The sequence below is a fragment of the Oryx dammah genome, unplaced genomic scaffold, assembly GCF_014754425.2.
Source record: "Oryx dammah isolate SB20612 unplaced genomic scaffold, SCBI_Odam_1.1 HiC_scaffold_16, whole genome shotgun sequence".
Lineage (NCBI taxonomy): Eukaryota > Metazoa > Chordata > Mammalia > Artiodactyla > Bovidae > Oryx > Oryx dammah.
Window position 1 is genome coordinate 46,286,595 of NW_024070200.1, and position 23,670 is coordinate 46,310,264.

Here is a 23,670-nt window from a genome sequence, read left to right on the forward strand (position 1 = left end):
TTTTGTAAACATAAATAGTATGTACTATATATATTTTAGAAAACATGAATGTTTGCCTATCTAAAACATTTATGACATTTTGATTCCACTTAATTGACTTAGTATGAATAGAATGCTAGATTTCTAATTTATATTCATTCAAAACTTTGACATAGTTTCATGTATTTTGGCATATAGTAGTACTGCACAGCTAAAAGTTTAGAAAGTTTATCTTAGTCACATAAAAACAATTTTTTTGAATGAGGCTAGAAACTTCTAATCCAATTCTGAGGATATAAAGAAATATAATATTATAAAAAAACAAACAAATTAACATGTGATACAGTATTATTAACTAAATACAGATTTTGTTAAATTTCACAAAATTTTATGTTAGTGTCCATTATTTGTTTTCATACCTTACTGAAGACTCCACCCTGTACTTAATTACACTGAGCAGCTTCAGGTACATGCAACAAATTCTGGTAAATTCTCTTTTCATTTTTATTCCAATACAAATATATTTCTAATTTTCCTTGTTATGGCTTCTTAGATACATCCATCATTTAAAAGTGGACATTTAATTTCCAAATGCATGGGATTTTTAAGGTATCTTTGATATTAATTTCTAATTTTGATACTAATTTCACATTTAAATGCTTTCTTATCTTGAATCACCCTGTGTTTTTTCAGTCTTCTTACTTTATTGAGGTTTTCAAAGATCTCTCTTGGTAAAGTTACACTGCACTTGAAAATATGTGGATTGGGTTATTCTCAAATATCTTTTGATACTGATCTCTAACATAATTCCACAGTGATGAGAGAACACTCTGTATGATTTTAATAACTTTAGACCACCACATTTTTGCACCTGATCTTATGTCCCTGGATATCTATCTTTCAGTGTCTCCTAGTTTATAATCTATGGGAGCTTGAATAGAATTTGTATCCTACTGCTGTGTGAAAACTGTATAATAAATCATAATTATTTCAAATTGGTTCATGGTGCTTTTCAGGTCTACATAAGATTCTACTTCTCTGTATATGCATTCTATTAATTGAAGAGTTTGATATTGAAACTACAACTAAAAATCTTAATTTATCTACTTAAAAAAAAACAATTGTAATATATATAGTGGAACTATATGTAACTTTGTTCTGTATTTTCCAAGTCTCCTGTAAATGTGTTATCATGTTTTCATAACTGAAAAAATAAAAAAGAGGGGGAAAAATTCCCTAACCTCTGAGATTTTAGTCAGAAAGCTCAACTGCCAAGTCCAACTGAGGAGGTAAGCAAGTGTGCATACTGTGCAATCCTGAACTAGGGCCATCTACAGAAAAGCTGTCTGCGCTGTGAATCCAGAGATCACACTGCAGTGATGGCTTTCAGGTCTGGGGTTGGGCTCAAGCCTGGGCCACACTGCCTCCCAGCCATGAGACTTGGGAAAACCACCTTGCCTCCAGGCCTGAATGCTCTGCAATCTGTGCCCTCTGTCCCCTCAGTATCCTTCTGATACCTGAGTGTACGGGACTCTGCGTGAGAAGACAAGTTACCTCGCGTGGTCTCAGAGGACTGGTCACCTAGTTGGATTCATCACTTACTAAGTGCTGTGACTGCTACCTCCGTATTTCCTAAGTCACAGACCTCTAAAATGACTATTTCAAACCTGTGCTTTATGCATGGAAGTGTTTTTCAAAGAGACATGCACTTAACCACAATTCTGGCAGAGGCTGCAGGGAATACCTTGATTAAGTAGTCCAGGTGAGAGGGCAGGGAGACAGTGTGTGTCAGTTACCTTTGAATTTTACAATTAGTTTAATGATAACACAATTGTACTACGAAAACACGAGGCCCATGGTTAACTAGACTTTCTACTGGGATATACTTTGCAGGCCATGAAGCTGTGCTGATGGACTTCCTTGTATAGAATTTCAAACACGTATTTCCAATATTGCTTGTACAACCTCATACAAATAAAAAGCTTAATGCCTCCTGGCAGCTATCAGTTCAGTTTAGTTGCTCAGTTGTCCAACTCTTGGTGACCCCATGGACTGCAGGCTTCCCTGTCCATCACCGACTCTTGGAGCTTGCTCAAACTCATGTTCATAGAGTTGGTGATGCCATCCAATCATCTTATCCTCTGTCGTCCCCTTCTCCTCCTGCCTTCAATCTTGCCCAGCATCAGGGTCTTGTCTAATGAGTCAGTTCTTCACATCAGGTGGCCAAAGTAATGGAGCTTCAGCTTCAGCATCAGTCCTTCCAAGAATATTCAGGACTGATTTCCTTTAGGATTGACTGGTTTGATCTCCTAGCAGTCCTAGGGACTCTCAAGAGTCTTCTCCAACACCACAGTACAAAAGCATTAATTCTTCAGTGCTTAGCTTTCTTTATAGTCCAACTCTCACGTCCATACATGACAACTGGAAAAACATAGCTTTCACTAGACAGACATTTGTCAGCAAAGGAATGTCTCCGCTTTTTAATATGCTGTCTAGGTTGGTCACAGCATTTCTTCCAAGGAGCAAGCATCTTTTAATTTCACGGCTGCAGTCACCATCTGCAGTGATTCTGGAGCCCAAGAAAATAAAGTCTGTCACTGTTTATGGCAGCTATAGGTAAGCAAACAACTCGAGGCAAGATGAATAATCTGTCCTCCCAGTTTCATTAGCTTCACTGGAAAGTCAGAAACATCGAAGGTCCTTGTTAAGAATGGCCAGTTCTGCAGCCTAAGAGTACTAATACAAGGAACTTCAGAGTTCTCAGGGGAAGTTTCTTCCTCATGCTTCCCTAGGCAGTTTAAGAAGGGGTAACCTAAGGATCCGCTGGGAACAGGTGACCCACAACTTCCAACCTGGTATCCTTACGATGCTCACCTGCACACTGGCTAGCATGGCTGTGCTCATACAAGTTCAACTGGAAGTCAGGGAATGTGGACAGGTGCTGACATGTGTCAATGTTGGCGAGGGTGGTGTCAGAAAAGGAGAACCACAAAACTATGTAATAATAACAACAATGTAAAATTTGTATACAAAATGTGTATTTAAAACAAAGTCTTAAGTTCCACCATATCTGATGTTGATATTGAAATTTCTGTGTTCCTTTTGTCTGCATTTACTTGTTACCTTTTTCTTCATTATTAACTTCCTTTTATCACTATCTTATAAACAACATGTAATTGTACTTTCATAACCCAGTTTAATGGCTTATCCTTTAATGGAAGAATGCAGCCCATTTTCATGCACTTGATTTTGCTCCCGTCTTGCTCTGTGTTTATCACTGATTTCGCACTGTTGTTTCCTCTTCCTAGGATATGCCAATGTGATCCAGTTGCTAAAAATTCCATACTTCTTGGGCAGGGGTTGCTGCAAAGCTTGAGGGATCTTGGTTCCTTGACCAGGGATTGAACTTTGGGCCCCCAGCAATGAAGTGTGGAGTCCTAACCACTGGACCACCAAGGAATTCCCACAAACTCCATATTTTATTATTTCAGTTCTTTTTAAAAACAATTTATTTTTGGCTATGCTGGATCTTGCTGTGAGAGCTTTTCTGTAACAAGCTGTAACAAGCAGGTGCTACCCTCCAGTTGCAATGGGCAGGCTTCTCATCGTGGAGCACAGGCTCTAGGGTATGCGGGCTTCCGTGGTGGCGGCTCCTGGGCTCTACCGCACAGGCTCAGTATTGGTGGCTCATGGGCTTAGCTGCTCTGCTCGGGGGCATCTGAAATCTTCAGAGACCAGGGATCAAACCAATGTCTCCTGGGTTTGAACCACAAAACTGTGTAATAAGAGTCTAAAACTTAATAGATTATTTTAATAACCTAAGTAGATTTATTTAGATTATTAAATAAATCTAATTTATTTAATAATAAATTAATGTATTTTATTTAGGCAGGCAGATTCTTTACCACTGAGCCACCAGGAAAGCCCCCAGAAGTTTTCTTAAACTTTTCTATTATTGGTTACTTTCCTTTTCACTTCTCAAAAGCAGACATAGATTTCTTTACTATTATTTGAAAACAGGTACCAATTAGTTCCAGAACAAAGTCTCTCCCATGAGCAGTGCTCTAGTCTGCACATTTCCCACAAAGAAAGCTTCAGAATCCTTTCACTGCCCACCCACTTCCCTGTCTGCTAGATGAGCCACAAGGATGCGTTTACTTCCACTTTGTCCCCTGAAACCCTGAAGACACCTAGGGCAGGGTGTGCTTTGATACGAATTTAAAGACGGAGGTATTATTGGATATTATATAATTACATATAAAGATACATATTCTACACTACACACACACACACACACACACACGTGTGTGTTATGTACACACACCACTTCTCTCCACTACTTTCTCCCTCATCTTAGAGTTCTGTTCTACTTCACTGGTTGAATGGTTGAAGTCCTTATTTAATTATTTTCCTCAGACAGGGCTTCTGGGGAAATACATCTCTGGGTTTTATGTATTAATATAATGCCGAAAGGAATACCTCTTCCCTGAAGGGTTAACAATCACTTGGTTGGTGTGGGATTCTCAGGTTATGGTCCTTTTCCATCTGTGATCTCGAATCAGATGAGACGCTGTTATTACTGCTTTACACAGTAGAAAAAGATACTGGTGCTGGGAAAGACTGAAGGCAAAAGGAGAAGGAAGCAGCAGAGGATGAGATGGCCAAATGGCATCACCGACTCAATGAACATGAGTTTGAGCAAACTCCGGGAGATAGTGAAGGCCAGGGAAGCCTGGCGTGCTGCAGACCATGGGGTCCTGAAGAGTTGGACACGGCTGAGCGACTGAACAACAACAAAGGTGTCTGTGTTCACCCCACATCCACAGTTTCTTGCTCCTCACTCTTTCTTGCCTTTCAGGCCTCCCACTTGGGACTTAGGACTCATCTTGCTCCTGCTTTAAGTATATCCTCCAGAATTTTCCTTTGAGAATCTGCTAGTTACAAATTGCCTCAATTTTCATATTTCTTTAAGTCTTGATTTCACCTTCATTTTTGAAAGTATTTATGCTAATTATAAGGGATCCCAGGTGGCAGTGGTAAAGAATTTGCCTGCCAACGCAGGAGACGCAATCCATTCTAGTTATTCTTGCCTAGGAAATCCCGTGCTCAGAGGAGCCTGGCAGGCTACAGTCCATGGGGTTGCAAACAGTCAAGATATGACTGAGCAACTGAGCACATGCTAGGTATAACACTCTAGGAAGGCAGTTATTTTCTTTTATCACACTGAAAACACGATTTCACTGTTTTCTAACTTTAACCTACTGCTGCCGTGAAGCCAGCTGTTAGTCTGCTGTTCTGATTTTTTTCCCTCTGGCTGATTTTAATAGTCTCTTTGTTTGTTTTTTCACTATGATATGTCCTCTTTTTATTTATTCTACTTTGGAATTCTGGAATCTGTGGATTATAGTCTTCCATCAGTTCTGGAAAATTCTCTTCAAATATAACGCCCCATTCTCTCTCCTATTCTTCCGGATCTCCAGCTATACAGATGCTAAACCATCTGCTCTATCCTCCACTTTTCTAAACTTCTCTAACTTATTTTCTGTTTTTGGATCTTTGTGCCACATGCTGGATAATTTCTCCTGACCTACTAAGTTTTAAAATTTTCAGTTATTATATGTGCATTTCTCAAAATTCAATTATGTTCTGTTTAAAATCTGCTACATCACTTTTTATAGCTTCCTATTCCTTGAAGGTATTTCCAAGCTTGTCCTGTGTCTCTTTACATATAATAAGCATAATCATTTCATGATTTTTTCTGACAATTCTAACTTCTGAGGACTGTGAGGGCCTGCCCTCATTGCCTCTCTCCCCTGCTAGTTCCCACTTGCAATGCTGCGTTTCCTTATGGACGGGTTAATGCTGACTGAGGGCTGCCTGCTGCCCTTGAATGATTATTTGCAGAGACTCTCTGAGGCTGAAGAAGATATCCCTCTGGGAGGATGCGTATTTGCTTCTTCCAGATACTTGGTAGTGCTTCCAGCCAGAATCAGGGGTGAGGTTTCTCCATGACCTCACTGATATTTGGGCTACAAGTCTGCCCAATGATCAGCCTTATGTGAGCTCTCTCCACCACGATTCCCAAGGCTCACTAGCAACTAGGTGACCAAAGCCGGCATAAGCTTTTTGGCTTAAGAGAAACCAAGAGATTAGAGCCAGGGGTAGAAAGAAATGGAGCCATGTTGGGTAGGTCTTACTTCCAGAATCCTTGAATTGGCTTTAAAGTTGCATGTATGCCTGTAAGCATTATGACAACACATCCTATGGTACAACTTTTAACTAATGAGTAAGCCATTAAAGGAGATTTTTTTTTAATGTTTAGATGCATTTAGCAGGCATAGTTTTGAGCAACTGAGAAAGCAAAGTATTGTGGATTATCAGATTACCAGATTATAAAATTAAATCAAACTATAACACAGCATAAGGACAATTTTTCTTTTTCAAATTAATTCAAAACTATTGCCAGGCTCTAAAGCTGAGATAAAATAATTTGTCATGCTGAATTATACTTGCATAACAAAGAAGTGAGTACATACCCTTGTGAAGCCAGCAGCAATGAGGGACATTACACATGACTCTTCTCTATCCACTCTTTAAAAGAACAAGTAAATGGTTAGAGACAGTTTTTTCTAATCAGTTACATCTCACATCTTTATTTACTAATTTATATAATATTATCATTGGCATATAATGAATAGTTTTAGATGAATCAGATTAACATACAAGTCAAATGTACAAAGTTAAAACAATTTTCTGTTTTAGTTTCACACTGGCTTTTTGGCAACAGATATTAATGCTTCAAATACAGAGATTACACTAAGAGCCGGAACACAGGAGGGAGCACGTAGCTATGTGATATGTAAAAATTTTAATTTAGACTAAATTATTTTTATTCTTTTCTTACCTCCCATTTTAATGAAATATAAGGTTTCCCCCAATTATTATAATGTGAATTCTCATAGATATTTTGAGTTAGAAGTCCCTAAGAAATATATCCAGAAAACATTCATACTTCAGGAATGGCATTCTCGCTTGGTTGGCCCTTTTCTAAAGTGAAAGACAGTCCAAAATCACAAAACCTAGTGTTAAAGTACAAACTCCAGCCATGAATTTAACTGCCAAAGTGAAAGAAAATAAGAAAGAGGAAAAGGCCAAACTAGAAAGGGTGATGCCTATCACAGGACACAAGCTGATACTCAGGCCTCTGTTAAGCACACACATTACACGGACATCTGAATTTCAACACTAAAAAAAGAAAAATATCTTACCTGCGTACTACACCAATAATAACTGTGTTTTCTGAGAGTTTTGATGATCTGATAGACCTTTAAAAAAAAGTTTTAAAATAAATTTAAAGCAATTCTTTAAAAACTAAATACACCTAAACCTAAATTTTGGTAGAACAGTTAAAGTTGGGGGAAAGCAAAAGATCCCTCCACACTCTGGAGTCACCTTCTTGGCTAACTTGACCTTTCTTTCTTCAGGAGACAAACTGCTAACCAGTGGCCTGTGGTGACTCTCAAAATTATGGAGCATGAAGACAGCAGCCAGCTCTGATGACATGCCTTCTATTTGTTCTTGTTCTGGTCTGAGCTGTTTCAGATGGAGAAGTTTCCCTACCTGGGGAATCCCCCTTACACGAGAAGGGTCACTTGTCTCTTCCTGTCAAAGAAAGATGCAGGTCTGCATGTATCACAGCCAGCGGATGGCGACCATTACAGGGGGGGTGAGGCAGCCCGAGGGCCAGCTCTCCACTGCATTCTAAGCAGTGCAGAGAAGGGCTCCCGAGCAGGATGCAGGCAAAACAGTAACAATAAATATTTAAAATTCAGAAATGCAAACCATTCTTATGCATCAAAAAGAGGAGAATCAACCTCACAGGAAAGGTTAAGAACAGAAGACTGGCGGAGAAAAGTAGAGAACACTGCTCTATTGGAGTTACCCAAGGAGTATGAGGCCGCCCTTGGATGGCAAGGAGACCAAACCAGTCACTCCTGAAGGGAATCAAGTCTGAATATTCACAGGAAGGACTGATGATGAAGCTGAAGTTCCAATGCTTTGGCCACCTGATGCGAAGAGCCAACTCACTGGTAAGGACCTTGATGCTAGGAAAGATTGAGGGCAGGAGGAGAAGGGGACGACAGAGGATGAGGTGGCTGCATGGTATCACTGACGTAACGGACATGAGTTTGAGTAAACCCTGGGAGATAGTGAAGGACAGGGAAGCCTGGCTGCTCATGGGGTCCATGGGGAAGCCTGTGCTGCAGTCCACGGTGCTGCAAAGAGTCGGACACAACAAAGAGACCGAAGAGGCTGCCAAAGGGACTGAATTTACCCTTCTGGAGAAGTAGCTCCCAAGGAAGCTATGGGGAATGAAAATTCAGCCAAGAGATGAGAGAGGGCAGAGATAAACATGAGAGAGAAGAGCAGAAGCAATATGAACTCCCCACTGAGACGAGCAACGGCTTTGGCCCACCCTGCACTGCAGGAAAGGGCAGGACTCTGGAGAAGAGGAGCCAGGCCACAGGAGGGGGGAACCTGGCCTGGCCTGGAAGGGAGAGGCTCACAGAAGAGGGTGACTGCAGACGGAGGGCTATGCCGGGGGCCAGGTTTGGACTCCCCCCGTCAAGACAGAAGCAAGCTGGCCCTTGGAGGATGTGTCCACAATGGGATAGAGAAGAGCCAAGACTCACTGCCTTACTTCAGTTCTGCTGGTTCAAGAATCACTTCTGTCACTTCTGAATCACAGAATATAGAAAATGACTGGCGTGACTATTTCTCCACTGTCCCGAGGATGACACATAACATAACCATTCCAGATGTGTAAGGGAAAAGTCAAGTCATCGTATGCAAAGGATGCCTCAGTTTGGGCAAAATTTTCCTGCAGAGGGCCAGACAGTAAGTATTTTAGGCTTTTCATGTCGTATGGACTCTGTCACAAGTACTCAATCCTGCCCCTGAAGCATGAGAGCAGGCACACACAAAACACAAATGAATGGGCCTGCCTGTGCTCCCCTGTGCTTACCCTTGCCTCAGGGTATTGAGGCTAAGTTTTCTTCTGGAGCTCAGGCGAAGCAAGGCTTAGAATCCAACAGTATATGCAGAGTAGCTCTGGGGTTGGGAAGCTGCTCAGGGATGGAGATGGTTCTCCATCTCCAGGGAACAGCCAGTCTCTCTCATGGGCCACACGGCTCATAACACATACACACTCTCTGTCAACATTTTTGCTTTTCCCAGTGTCCACTCTAGTCCTATAGCTTCCATTTCTGCCTAGCATCTCCAGAGGGAACCGACTTAAAGGGCGCTTCTTGCATGACTCTATCAGGGAGGTCACTGCAGGGCCTGCTGACCAGGCCCCAGTCCCACTGTGGTTGCCTGCCTGGAACAGAGCCGAGCTTACCTTCCTGGAGCAGGAGCCACAGAAAGGGCTGTGTGAGCTCAGAAGCATAACTGGCACGGCAGACACTCACACACACAGGCCCCAGCCACTTTTCAAACCTACTGGCTGATACTCACCCCAGCACTAACCTTAAACAGGGAGTGAAAGATGCAGACTCACAAATAGTAGTTCCATGGCTTCTTAGGACATTTCTAGTTGTTCATCTGTTTATATTTCTATCATATCATGAAGATTTAGAGGGAGAAATGGCAACTTTGAAGTATGCCACCAGCCACCTCAAACCAGCTCATGTCTTTTTACAGGAGAAACAGAGATCTGAGTGGTAACAGAGCAGGTAGGCAACCACACAGATGACCTCAGTAAGCAGGTCGGGACACAGGGATAAGGGACATGGGGCTGAGGACAAAGTGGAAGGAAAGACCATGTTTCCCAGAGACAAGTGCATCCCCCCAAAGGAGGTCTAACACTATGAAAAGGCAGGGGTGCTGTCCACTCTCACCACTATTATTCAACATAGTTTTGGAAGTCCTAACTAGAGCAATCAGAGAAAAAAATAAATAAAAGGAATCCAGATTGGAAAAGAAGAAGTAAAGCTCTCACTGTTTGTAGATGACATGATATTATACATAGAAAACCCTGAAGATACTATCAGAAAACTACTAGAGCTAATCAGTGAATTTAGCAAAGTTGCAGGATACAAAATCAATACACAGAAATCACTTGCATTCCTATATACTAACAATGAAAAATCAGAAAGAGAAATTAAGGTATCAATCCCATTCACCGATGCAACAAAAAGAATAGCTAGGAATAAACCTAAGGGAACAAAAGAACTGTATACAGAAAATTTTAAGACACTAATCAAAGAAATCAAAGATGACATAAACAGATGGAGAGATACTCCATGTTCCTGGGTATGAAGAATCAATATTGTGAAAATGACTATACTACCAAATGCAATCTACAAATTCAATGCAATCCCTATCAAATTACCAATTTCATTTTTCACAGAACTAGAACAAAAAATTTCACAATTCATATGGAAACACAAAAGACTCTGAATAGCCAAAGCTGTTTTGAGAAAAAAGAATGGAGCTGGAGGAATCAACCTTCCTGATTTCAGATTATACTACAAAGCTACAGTCATCAAGACAGTATGGTACTGGCACAAAACAGAAATATAGACCAATGGAACAAGATAGAAAGCCTAGAAATAAACCCACACACCTACAGGTACCTCTTTTTTTGACAAAGAAGGCAAGAATATACAATGGAGCAAAGACAGCATCTTCAATAAGTGGTGCTGGGAAAACTGGACAGCTACATGTAAAAGAATGAAATTAGGACACTTTCTAACACCATACACAAAGATAAACTTGAAATGGATTAAGACCTAAATGTAAGAAACTATAATAAAGCTCACAGAGGAAAACATAGGCAGAACACTCGATGACATAAATCAAAGCAAGATCCTCTATGACCCACCTCCTGAAAGACTGAAAGCTGCTCAGTCGTGTCTGACTCTTTGTGACCCCACAGACTATACAGTCCATGGAGTTCCCCAGGCCAGAATACTGGAGTGGGTAGCCTTTCCCTTCTCCAGGGGATCTTCCCAAACCAGAGATCAAACCCAGGTCTCCTGAATTGCAGGCAGATTCTTTACCAGCTGAGCCACAAGGGAAGCCCAAGAATACTGGAGTGTGTGTAGCCTATCCCGTCTCCAGGAAACCTTCCCAACCCAGAAATTGAACCGGGGTCTCCTGCATTGCAGGTAGATTCTTTACCCCAGCTCCTAGAGTAATGAAAATAAAAACAAGTGGGACCTAGTTAAATTTAAAAGCTTTTGCACAGAAAAGGAAATGATAAACAAGATGAAAAGACACCCCTCAGAATGGAAGAAAACAATAGCAAATGAAAAGATTGACAAAGGATTAATTTCCAAAATATACAAGCAGCTCATACAACTCAATACCAGAAAAAAAAAAAAAAAAAAAACAATCAAAAACTGGGGAAAAGACCTAAACAGACATTTCTCCAAATACATACAGATGGCTAACAAACACAGGAAAAGATGCTCAACATCGCTCATTATCAGAGAGACGCACATCAAAACTATAATGAGGTATCACCTCAAACTGGTCAGAATGGTCATCAACAAAAAGTCTACAAACAGTAAATACTGGAGCGCGTGTGGAGAAAAGGGAACCCTCTTGTACAGTTGGTGGGAATATAAATTGATACAGCCACTATGGGAAGACGGTATGGAGATTCCTTTAAAAACGGAGAATAAAAACACCATATGACCCAGCAATCCCACTCCTAGGCATATACCCCAAGGAAACCAAAACTGAAAAAGACACATGTATCCCATTATTCATTGCAGCACTACTTACAATAGCTAGAACACGGAAGCAACCTAGATACCCATCAACAGATGAATGGATAAGAAGTCGCAGAACATATATACAATGGAATATTACTCAGCCATAAAAAGGAACACAATTGAGTCAATTCTAATGAGGAGGACGAACCTAGAGCCTATTATACAGAGTGAAGTAAGTCAGAAAGAGAGAAATATTGTATACTAACACATATATATGCAATCTAGAAAGATGGTACTGATGAATTTATTTGCAAGGCAGCAGTGGAGAAACAGAGAATACTTATGGACATGGGGAGAAGGAAGAGAGGATGAGATGTATGGAGAGAGTAATATGAAAACTTACATTACCATATGTAAAATAGATAGCCAATGGGAATTTGCTGTATGTCTCAGAGAACTCAAACAGGGGCTCTGTATCAACCTAGAGTGGTGGGATGAGGGAGGGAGATGGGAGGAAGGTTCAAGAGGGAGGGGACTTGTGTATACCTATGGCTGACTCATGCTGATGCTTGACAGAAAACAACAAAATTCTGTAAAACAATTATCTTTCCCTTAAAAAATAAATTTAAAAAAAGGTAGGAGTGTATTCTAGGTTTTTTCCGGTCCCTAAGAAAGAAGAACTGGCCAGGAAATAGAAATGCCAGGAACCTAGATTGAAAACTAAGACTCTTTACCTTAGAATTCATGGAAACCAAGATAGAAATGACATGGCACCATCAAGATGTGCCCCCAGATGTAAGGAAGGAAGACTTCAAAGTCAGCAGAAAAGATGGGGCCTGAGTCCACAGCATGACGTTCTGCAGGCTGTGCAAGCACACTGGGAAGCCCCCAGAACCAGGCTCCCTGGTGTGACGCTTGTGTCTGACTCGGCTGTGCACAACAGAACACTCTAGGGAAGGGGCTTCAACAAGACTCAGCTCCCACATGAAAGACGTGCAGAGGCAGGGAATCCACGCTGCTATGGCACTTTGCAACATCAGGAACCTAGCTTCTCCTGTCTTGGTTTCTTCCCATAATCCAAGACAGGTGCTGAGCTCTAGCCATAATCTAGAGAACAGTTAAGAAGGGCAGGCCTTCTCCCTTCACGGACACTTTCCAGAAAATGTGCGTGACATGCCCATTGCCCAGCGGCAAGAAAAGCTAGGGGGCGCAGTGTATGTTCTAGGTGGCTGTCTTCCCACAGAAACACTAGAAATTCTACTATTAGGAAAAGAGTAGGGACTGCACTGGTGGTCCAGTGATTAAGATTCTGTGCTTTCACTGCAGGAGGCGTTGGTTCAATCCCTGGTCCGGGAACTAAGATTTTACATGCCCCATGGGACAGCCAAAAGAAAAGAGTAGAACTGGATATGGAGGGGTGGGAGGGGGGCAGGCAGCCACCAGTGTCAAGATGCACCAGGAAACTACAAATAATTCTGATGATGGTCTTGACACGAAAAAGGAGGAAGGCCACAAGCTGGAGGCTTACTGTAAGAACACAGCAAAGCCTTTCCATGAGTTAAATTTTACAAAAGCCCAACTCCATCATATGTACTTTGACACTGTTCCCTCTGCCATGGGAAATGAGGTTTACATGGACAAGAATGGAATTTACAGTAGTAAATAAAGGATGATCTTCAAACCATGGTAAATGCAGAGATAGTTATTAAAGCATCCAGCACTCTGAGTGCAGTCTCGCTTCTACACTCAACACAGAACATTCTGTCCACGTATGTGGGGTTTCTGTGTGGTGCTTTATTTCCCCCATCTCCTTTTGTAAAAATCTCCCCTTTCATTATGGTGCCCTGCTCCTGTTGCACAGAGGAGTATTTCTTCATTTCTTCTGAGGACACTAAGCGTATGTCTTCTAAAAGGTTCTTCAGAGGGGTTTTTTGGCAGCTTTTAAAAATATACTCATTATTTGGCTCTGCTAGATCTCAGTTGTGGCACGCTGCATCTTTAGCTGTCGCCTGAAAGCTCTTAGTTGCAGCATGTGGGATCTAGTACCCTGACCAGGGATGGAACCTGGGCCCCCTGCATTAGGAGCAAAAAGTCTTAGCCACTGGACCACCAGGGAAGTCCCTTCAGCTGCTTATAGAAAAAAATTTTCTTAGTCTTTAAGGCCATTCTTTCCCCCTCCATTACTTGGCAGCTTTATACAGGGCCCCATCTTTGTTCTTGAGCTGGAGCGTCATCAACCAGGCAGCGTGTCTGTAGCAGGGAGGGTCAGAGGTGACCGCCTGGGCGTTAGCAGCCATCTTTCTCTTAGGTCTGGGCCTGCAGAGCAGGCAACAGGAGCAAGTTCGTGCTCAGAGCACGCCGCCAGCAGGTGTGCACGGGCCTGCTACACAGAGCAGCCTCCTGGCCTGCTCTCTCCCCCCTTCTCTAAACTGAGAATTAATGCAGTTCACTGCCTTGATAACGCAGTAGGTGAAGGACTGATGCCAGGCTCCTCATGCCTCCAGCCTTCTTAAACACAGCAAGAGAAACCATTATCTTTGTCTGCCTCCCTCTGCTCCCTGTCCTGTTTTTCCAGTGGATGTAGAAAGCGAGTCACAGAAGTGGTGGTTCTCGGCTCTGGTTGGTGTGGCTCCAGCAGCAGACTCAGAGGTACGCAGTTGGAGTGAAGCTAGCTTCTTCCCTCTTCCTTCCTCTAGGGCCTGGGATTTCAGCTGCAGAGAACATTCCCAGAACAGGCTCCTGTACTAGTCCCCACAGCATAAGAGACTTGGCAGGGAGCCTGTCCTTCTCTGTCTCCCGACTTTCGACACATCTGTCATCTTATCTTGGTTTGCTAATGGCCGTGGTCAGCTTTTGTCGCCATGGGAAGTTGGGAGGGGGCCCTGACCTCAGCGGACTGGCTGGCCTCGGCCCTGTCCATCTCCTACTTCACTCTCCAGGTGGCAGCCACAACTGCTGAGAAAAGTCAGCAACTGACGAAAAACTCTACTCAGGGGTGTTGATCAGGTGTACCAAAAGGAAGATGAAGGGACAGATGGAGCTCCGCCAGGGCTAAGGTCTCGTGAGACGTGTAAGTGGAGAGCAGGTTCAGGAGGGAGATCCTGGACAGAGTCCTTGAAGGGACAGTCAAGCAGGCAGGAGGGAGATCCTGGAGAGTGTCCTTGAAGGGACAGTCCAAAGTGGGCAGGCCCCCTTAAAGGGATGATCTCAAGGGATATAAACCAGGTAAGGGCCAGAATGGAGATGAAACTGACCAGCAAGATAAATCAAGGTCCACTCTTGCCTCTAGAAAACTCCTTACAAATGGCACAAGGGTCCCTCCCCCTTGCAAATCCTCAGCCAACAAGACAAATATGATGTGGTAGAAAACAGCTAGTGAGAGAGACTCCAGATTCTCGACAGGGCTGTGACACAGCCATCAGGAAGGGAACATGACTGGGGAGCACGTGCAGAGGTCAGCTCTCCAGCCAACACAAGGGGGAACACTGCTCTGCTTGCTCCACACTCGTCCTCCCAAACCTGGGGGCTTTTCAGTTCTGGAGCCAGGCTGACAAGAGCTCCTGACTGGAGGAAGGTACAGAGAAGAGACCCTCTTTCTGGGACTGGACTATGAGACCACACTGTGTGACAGCAGCGAGGATGTGTCCACCCTGAAAAGACCAGCCCTGCCCTCAGAAGTTGGAAAGTGGGGGAAAGGGGTTAGAACTGTTCTAGTGACCCCTGGGCAAAATGTGGACAAAGCTGGGCTCAACGTGGAGAACTTCTGAAACCCAGGACTGCCCCTTGGGACCCCTAAGCCCCATGAGAGGCTGGGCGGATGGTGGTGGGGACTTGGAGAGGGCATGCACACATGACAGTCTGTGTGTCTCTAAAACCACTTAAGAAGCAACCCAAGTCACCTTCTCTATTTTCAAACTGTAAAACTGGACATTTATATATCAATAAAAATTTGCTGAATAAGTTACCCTATTTGTTTAGAGGGCTTCCCTGGTGGCTCAGATGGTAAAGAATCTGCGTGAAAAGTGACAGACCCAGGTTCAATCCCTGGGTCAGAAGATTCCATTCCCAAAATGTGTAAAAATAGAACATTTTCCCACCTAAAAAAGTGGAGCATAATTGCATGTTATATGTATTTGTTGTTGTTTATTCACTAAGTTGTGTCCGACTCTTCTGTGACCCCATGGAATGTAGCCCACCAGACTCCTCTGTCCATGGGATTTCCCAGGCAAGAAACTGAAGTGGGTTGTCATCTCCTCCAGGGGATCTTACTGACTCCCAGGAATTTGGAACCTGTGCATCCTCCACTGGCAGGCAGAGTCTTTACGAGGGAAGTCTTATATGTATTTTTCAGTTCAGTTCAGTTGCTCAGTCGTGTCCGACTCTTTGCGACCCCATGGACTGCAGCACACCAGGCCTCCCTGCCCATCACCCACTCCTGGAGCTTACTCAAACTCAGGTCCATTGAGTCAGTGATGCCATCCAACCATCTCATGCTCTGTCGTCCCCTTCTCCTCCTGCCCTCAATCTTTCCCAGCATCAGGGACTTTTCAAGTGAGTCAGCTCTTTGCATCAGGTGCCCAAAGTATTGGAGTTTCAGCTTCAACATCAGTCCTTCCAATAACACCCAGGACTGATCTCCTTTAGGATGGACTGGTTGGATCTCCTTGCAGTCCAAGGGACTCTCAAGAGTCTTCTCCAACACCACAGTTCAAAAGCATCAATTCTTCTGCGCTCAACTATCTTTATAGTCCAACTTTCACATCCATACATGACTACTGGAAAAACCATAGCCTTGACTAGATGGACCTTTGTTGGCAAAGTAATGTTTCTACTTTTAATATGCTGTCTAGATTGATTATAACTTTTCTTCCAAGAAACAAGTGTCTTTGAATTTCATGGCTGCAGTCACCATCTGCAGTGATTTTGGAGCCCAAAAATATAAAGTCTGCCACTGTTTCCCCGTCTATTTCCCATAAAGTGATGGGACTAGAGACCATGATCTTAGTTTTCTGAATGTTGAGTTTTAAGCCAACTTTTTCACTCTCCTCTTTCACTTTCAACAAGAAGCTCTTTAGTTTATCACTTTCTGCCATAAGGGTGGTGTCATCTGCATATCTGAGGTTATTGATATTTCTCCTGGCAATCTTGATTCCAGCTTGTGCTTCTTCCAGCCCAATGTTTCTTATGATGTACTCTGCATATATGTTTATGCAATAAACTGTGGAAAATTCTGAAAGAGATGGGAATACCAGACCACCTGACCTGCCTCTTGAGAAATCTGTATGCAAGTCAGGAAGCAACAGTTAGAACTGGACATGGAACAACAGACTGGTTCCAAATAGGAAAAGGAGTACGTCAAGGCTGTGTATTGTCACCCTGCTTATTTAACTTCTATGCAGAGTACATTATGAGAAACGCTGGGCTGGAAGAAACACAAGCTGGAATCAAGATTGCCAGGAGAAATCTCAATAACCTCAGATATGCAGATGACACCACCCTTATGGCAGAAAGTGAAGAGGAACTAAAAAGCCTCTTGATGAAAGTGAAAGTGGAGAGTGAAAAAGTTGGCTTAAAACTCAACATTCAGAAAACGAAGATCATGGCATCTGGCCCCATCACTTCATGGCAAACAGTGGAAACAGTGTCAGACTTTATTTTGGGGGGGCTCCAAAATCACTGCAGATGGTGACTGCAGCCATGAAATTAAAAGACGATTACTCCTTGGAAGAAAAGTTATGACCAACCTAGATAGTATATTCAAAAGCAGAGACATTACTTTGCCAACAAAGGTCCGTCTAGTCAAGGCTATGGTTTTTCCTGTAGTCATGTATGGATGTGAGAGTTGGACTGTGAAGAAAGCTGAGAGCCGAGAATTGATGCTTTTGAACTGTGGTGTTGGAGAAGACTCTTGAGAGTCCCTTGGACTGCAAGGAGATCCAACCAGTCCATTCTGAAGGAGATTAGCCCTGGGATTTCTTTGGAAGGAATGATGCTAAAGCTGAAACTCCAGTACTTTGGCCATCTCATGCGAAGAGTTGACTCACTGGAAAAGACTCTGATGCTGGGAGGGATTGGGGCAGGAGGAGAAGGGGACGACAGAGGATGAGATGGCTGGATGGCATCACTGACTCGATGCACGTGAGTCTGAGTGAACTCTGGGAGTTGGTGATGGATAGGGAGGCCTGGTGTGCTGCGATTCATGGGGTCGCAAAGAGTCAGACACAACTGAGCGACTGAACTGAACTGCATATATGTTAAATAAGCAGGGTGACAATATACAGCCTTGATGTACTCCTTTCCTGATTTGGTACCAGTCTGTTGTTCCATGTCCAGTTCTAACTGTTGCTTCCTGACCTGCATACAGATTTCTCAGGAGGCAGGTCAAGTGGTCTGGTATTCCCATCTCTTAAAGAATTTTGCAGTTTATTGTGATCCACAGTCAAAGGCTTTGGCACAGTCAATAAAGCAGAAATAGATGTTTTTCTGGAACTCTCTTGCTTTTTCCATGATCCAACCGATGTTGGCAATTTGATCTCTGGTTCCTCTGCCTTTTCTAAAACCAGCTTGAACATCTGGAAGTTCACGGTTCACACACTGTTGAAACCTGGCTTGGAGAATTTTGAGCATTACTAGCATGTGAGATGAGTGCAACTGTGCAGCAGTTTGAGCATTCTTTGGCATTGCCTTTCTTTGGGATTGGAATGAAAACTGACCTTTTCCAGTCCTCTGGCCACTGCTGAGTTTTCCAAATTTGCTGGCATATTGAGTGCAGCACTTTCACAGCATCATCTTTTAGGATTTGAAATAGCTCAACTGGAATGCCATCACCTCCACTAGCTTTGTTCATAGTGATGCTTCCTAAGGCCCCCTTGACTTCGCATTCCAGGATGTCTGGCTCTAGGTGAGTGATCACACCATCGTGATTATCTGGGTCATGGAGATCTTTTTTGTACAGTTCTTCTGTGTATTCTTGCCACCTCTTAATATCTTCTGCTTCTGTTAGGTCCATACCATCTCTGTCCTTTACTGTGCACCCATCTTTGCATGAAATGTTCCCTTGGTATCTCTAATTTTCTTGAAGAGATCTCTAGTCTTTCTCATTCTATTGTTTTCCTCTATTTCTTTGCACTGATCTCTGAGGAAGGCTTTCTGATCTCTCCTTGCTCTTCTTTGGAACTCTGCATTCAGATGGTTGTATCTTTCCTTTTCTCCTTTGCTTTTCGCTTCTCCTCTTCTCACAGCTATTTTTAAGACTTCCTCAGACAACCATTTTGCTTTTTTCCAATTCTTTTTCTTGGGGATGGTCTTGATCCCTGTCTCCTATACAATGTCATGAACCTCCGTCCATAGCTCTTCAGGCACTCTGTCTATCAGATCTAATCCCTTGAATCTATTTGTCACTTTCACTGTATAATGGTAAGGGATTTGATTTAGGTCATACCTGAATGGTCTAGTGGTTTTCCCTACTTTCTTCAATTTAAGTCTGAATTTGGCAATAAGGTGTCATGATCTGAGAGCCACAGTGAGCTCCTGGTCTTGTTTTTGCTTACTGTATAGAACTTCTCCATTTTGGGTACAAAGAATATAATCAATCTGATTTCAGTACTGACCATCTGGTAATGTCCATGTTTAGAGTCTTCTCTTGTGCTGTTAGAAGAGGGTGCTTGCTATGACGAGTGCATTCTCTTAGCAAAACTGTGTTAGCCTTTACCCTGCTTCATTCTGTACCCCAAGGCCAGTTACTCCAGGTGTTTCTTGACTTTCTACTTTCGCATTCCACAGTAAAAAAAAAAAAAAAAAAAAAGTAGAGCATATATTTAAAGTGGATAACCAAAATAAATAAATAAATTTAAAAAGTGGATAACCAACAAGGTCCTAGTGTACAGCACAAGGAACTCTACTCAATGTTATGTGGCAGCCTGGATGGGAGGGGAGTTTCAGGGAGAATGGACACATGTATACGTATGGCTGAGTTGCTCTGCTGTGTACCTGCAACTATCACAATACTGTTAATTAGCTATACTCCCATAGAAAATAAAAAGTTTAAAAAAAAAAGGCAGAACATAACTACCACAATTTAATCTTTCCCTTAGAGCCCTGGACGGTCTAGCAAGGCCATGTTTGTAAGTGTGAAGGTCACTGTTCTGCACACATCTGTGGCCGGGTCTGGACCTGGATAAGACTACGAAGGAAGCCAGGTTTTCCTCAGCACCTCATCCCTCTCACCTCTTCTATCTGGGCTCTCTGGCCCTCTTCAGATACCTCTCCTGCCTCGCAGCACTCCATCAAGACTATAAGCACAATGTAACTGAGACATTTTCTTCCCTTCCTCTGAATGCCATCCATCAAATGTTGGGGAGAGAGAAAGGATCTTGGAAACCAAATGTTCCAGATTTACAGCTGAGAAAACACATCCTCAGAGAAGATATAAAGTGACCTGAAGGCCAGAGGCTAGGCCCCGGGGTCAGGACTCCCTCCACACCTCCGCAGCCCTCACGGGTGCACTGCCAGATGGCATGTCCGACAGATCTGGCTCCAGGGACAATGGCTAACTGTCATCAACCCGACAGTAACAGGAAAGGGGGGCAGGCAGCAAAGCGGGCCTGAGACTGAGACCGGGGGCAAGTCTGAACAGACGTGGATCACACCAAGGAGAAAGCCACCTTGTCTGACCACCTGACAGGTGAGTTCTCAAGTACACAGAAGTCACCATGTACCCATAAATAGCCTTCTGATGGGATGTCAATTTCTTGTCAGCTCAGTTTTTAAATCGTTACATTAATATTTAGCTTTTAATCTTTTCTAGCTCTTAAAAACCAAGATTTAAACATCCCTAAAATTAACACCCAGCCCCATCACTTCATGGCAAACAGATGGGGAAACAGTGGAAACAGTGTCAGACTTTATTTTTTTCGGCTCCAAAATCACTACAGATGGTGATTGCAGCCATGAAATTAAAAGATGCTTACTCTTGGAAGGAAAGTTATGACCAACCTAGACAGCATATTAAAAAGCAGAGACATTACTTTGCCAACAAAGGTCCGACTAGTCAAAGCTATGGTTTTTCCAGTAGTCATGTATGGATGTGAGAGTTGGACTATAAAGAAAGCTGAATGCAGAAGAATTGATGCTTTTGAACCGTGGTGTTGGAGAAGACTTTTCAGAGTCCCTTGGACTGCAAGAAGATCAAACCAGTCCATCCTAAAGGAAATCAGTCCTGAATATTCATTGGAAGGACTCATGTTGAAGCTGAAACTTTAATACTTTGGGCACCTGATGCAAGGAGCTGACTCATTTGAAAAGACTCTGATGCTGGGAAAGATTGAGGGCAGGAGGAGAAGGGGATGACAGAGGATGAGATGGTTGGATGGCATCACTGACTCAATGGACAAGAGTTTGAATAAGCTCCGGGAGTTGGTGATGGGCAGGGAAGACTGGCGTGCCGCAATCCATGGGGTCGCAGAGTCGGACACAACTGAGTGACTGAATTGGAACTGGAAAATTAACACATTATAAAATTTTACATTATATTCAAATTATGATTTGTCTTCCCTCAAGTAAAGCTTCCTTTTAAATAAAACTGATATTTCACTTTTGCTTTGCTTCCATCAGCAACAAATGACTTTTCTTGAGAAAGCAACTTTCTTAGATTTATGTCTGCCTCACAAATTCTCTCATGATATTGATTTTCTGCAAGTATTAAAAACAAGGGACATTTGCCTAAGATTGGAAGACAATGTTCAAATGTGTTGTAACTTTTAAAACATCTAGAAAATGACAATAACTCTTGTTGCAGTCCTATGCAGGTGGCAGTTGTGGTTAATGACATATGGGATTTCATCTTAACCCTAACAGTTCACATTCATATTTTCTTTAAGCAAAGCAAAATGAAACAAAAGAGATAAAGACCACTCCTAAAAGTAATAATATTCTAAAGTGAAAGTGTTAGTTGCTTAGTCGTGTCTGACTCTTTGTGACCCCATGGACTGCAGCCCACCAGGTTTCTCTGACCATGGGATTTCCCAGGCAAAAATACTAGAGTGGATTGCCATTTCCTTCTCCAGAGGCTCTTCCCAACCCAGGAATCAAACACAGGTCTCCCGCACTACAGATGAATTCTTTACTGTATCAGCCACCAGAAAGAAAAGAAAAGTTATGACCAACCTAGATAGCATATTCAAAAGCAGAGATATTACTTTGCCGACTAAGGTCCATCTAGTCAAGGCTATGGTTTTCCCAGTAGTCATGTATGGATGTGAGAGTTGGACTGTGAAGAAGGCTGAGTGCTGAAGAATTGATGCTTCTGAACTGTGAACCAGTCCATCCTAAAGGAGATCAGTCCTGGGATTTTTTTGGAAGGAATGATGCTAGAGCTCAATCTCCAGTACTTTGGCCACCTCATGCGAAGAACTGACTCACTGGAAAAGACTCTGATGCTGGGAGGGATTGGGGGCAGGAGGAGAAGGGGACGACAGAGGATGAGATGGCTGGATGGCATCACGGACTCGATGGACGTGAGTCTGAGTGAACTCCAGGAGTTGGTGATGGACAGGGAGGCTTGGTGTGCTGCGATTCATGGGGTTGCAAAGAGTCAGACATGACTGAGCAACTGAACTGAACTGATTAGCCACCAGGGAAGCCCGATAATATAGTCTAACGGCTTGTTCATTTTACATGCATGGAAGGAAACTTAAAAGACACTGAATTCAACTGAATGTATTTCAGGACTGCATTTATTGTCACAAATGCCACAGGACTCTTGAGGCCCACTTCTCAGGCTCACCTGCACAGTGCCTCAGCATCCAGATGTCGGGAATTTCTGTGGTCTATAATGATGATGTCATGGTGTTTGTCCAAGAAACAGGAGAGGGCAGTCTGAGCCTCCTTGGTAACTGTACACATAAACCCTGCTTTTTCACACGCCCTGCAGAATCCATTACACTGGTTATCTTCTTTGGTAAACACTAAAAGTACCTGAATCAAAAAAGCATGAACACTTCTTTTTAAAAAAAAAAAAAAAGATGCTGTTAGAACTGTCATGTCTTAGAAGCCCATAGAAAACTCCCAAGTATTTTCAAGGCAAGTATACATATGTAAGCATTACAATCTGTTGAGTAAATCCTTTTCCTCCATGTAACTCATCAACGTTACTGCTCAGCTCCCTGAAACAAGAGCTATTCTAGCTGTTCTGAGTCTGGAAGTCAGAGCATGAGTCAAATGCTTATTTCTTCTGCTAATAAGCCCATTGGAAGAATTCAACAAAGACTTAAGTATTTCATCTTAAAACCAAATCAATCAAAACACAAATTTTAGTTAACAGGAAGTTAACTAGGTTAAGTCCTTAGATGGTAAATGCCAATATTTCAGTCAAGTTCTTAAAATACTTAATACTTTAAATAATATTTAAAGTATTAAATAATCTGACTCAAGACTTCTTAATTCCTCCAAGTTTAAAAAAATCACTTTGATTGTAAGAGAGGAGATTCAAAGCAGACCAAAATGTGACGCTTTCAAACCTGCTCATTTAGTGACACGGGAATAGCTCCAGGTGCGAGAGCCAGCTGGCGCCCCTGTGCCCGGCCCGGGCAGGTGAGGCCTGCGGCCGCCACTGCCCTGTGCGGCCAGGTGCCTGTGCCAACCTGGTACAGGCATGCCGCCCCATCCCCCTTCACACCCAGGCTGGCCGGCCTGAGGGGAAGAGACTGCGAAGCTGACAGAAACCCTGTTCCTGAGGACTGGGTTCCTCTAAGCTTACTGGGGTGCACAAATACAACAGAAGTAAACAGCAAATTTCCGCCAGTGCTTTTCACATGTTACAAATTCTAACAGTGTGTGTTCGTGGGGCATCTGGTCACTTTGGAGCTTAATTTCAGTTGGTTATTTTGTTTAAGAGTTTGGACTAGAAAATTTGCAGATAGTTTCTCTCTGCTGGAGCTGATTCAGTACCCTTGCACAGACTACGCTTTTA

At 42.8% G+C, this 23,670-nt stretch overlaps 1 protein-coding gene across 3 annotated transcripts in view; it reads right to left on the reverse strand.

Annotated features, from left to right (window-relative positions):
* Positions 1–23,670, reverse strand: part of PDE8A (phosphodiesterase 8A) — a 145,153-nt gene that overhangs the window by 45,831 nt on the left and 75,652 nt on the right. For all 3 annotated transcript variants that reach the window (XM_040257495.1, XM_040257494.1, XM_040257493.1), the window contains exons 3-5: positions 22,486–22,676; positions 7,248–7,304; positions 6,516–6,570 (exon numbers count right to left, since the gene is read on the reverse strand). In XM_040257495.1, coding sequence (XP_040113429.1) covers positions 6,516–6,570; positions 7,248–7,304; positions 22,486–22,676 — 303 coding nt within the window. The remainder of the gene's footprint in view (positions 1–6,515; positions 6,571–7,247; positions 7,305–22,485; positions 22,677–23,670) is intronic.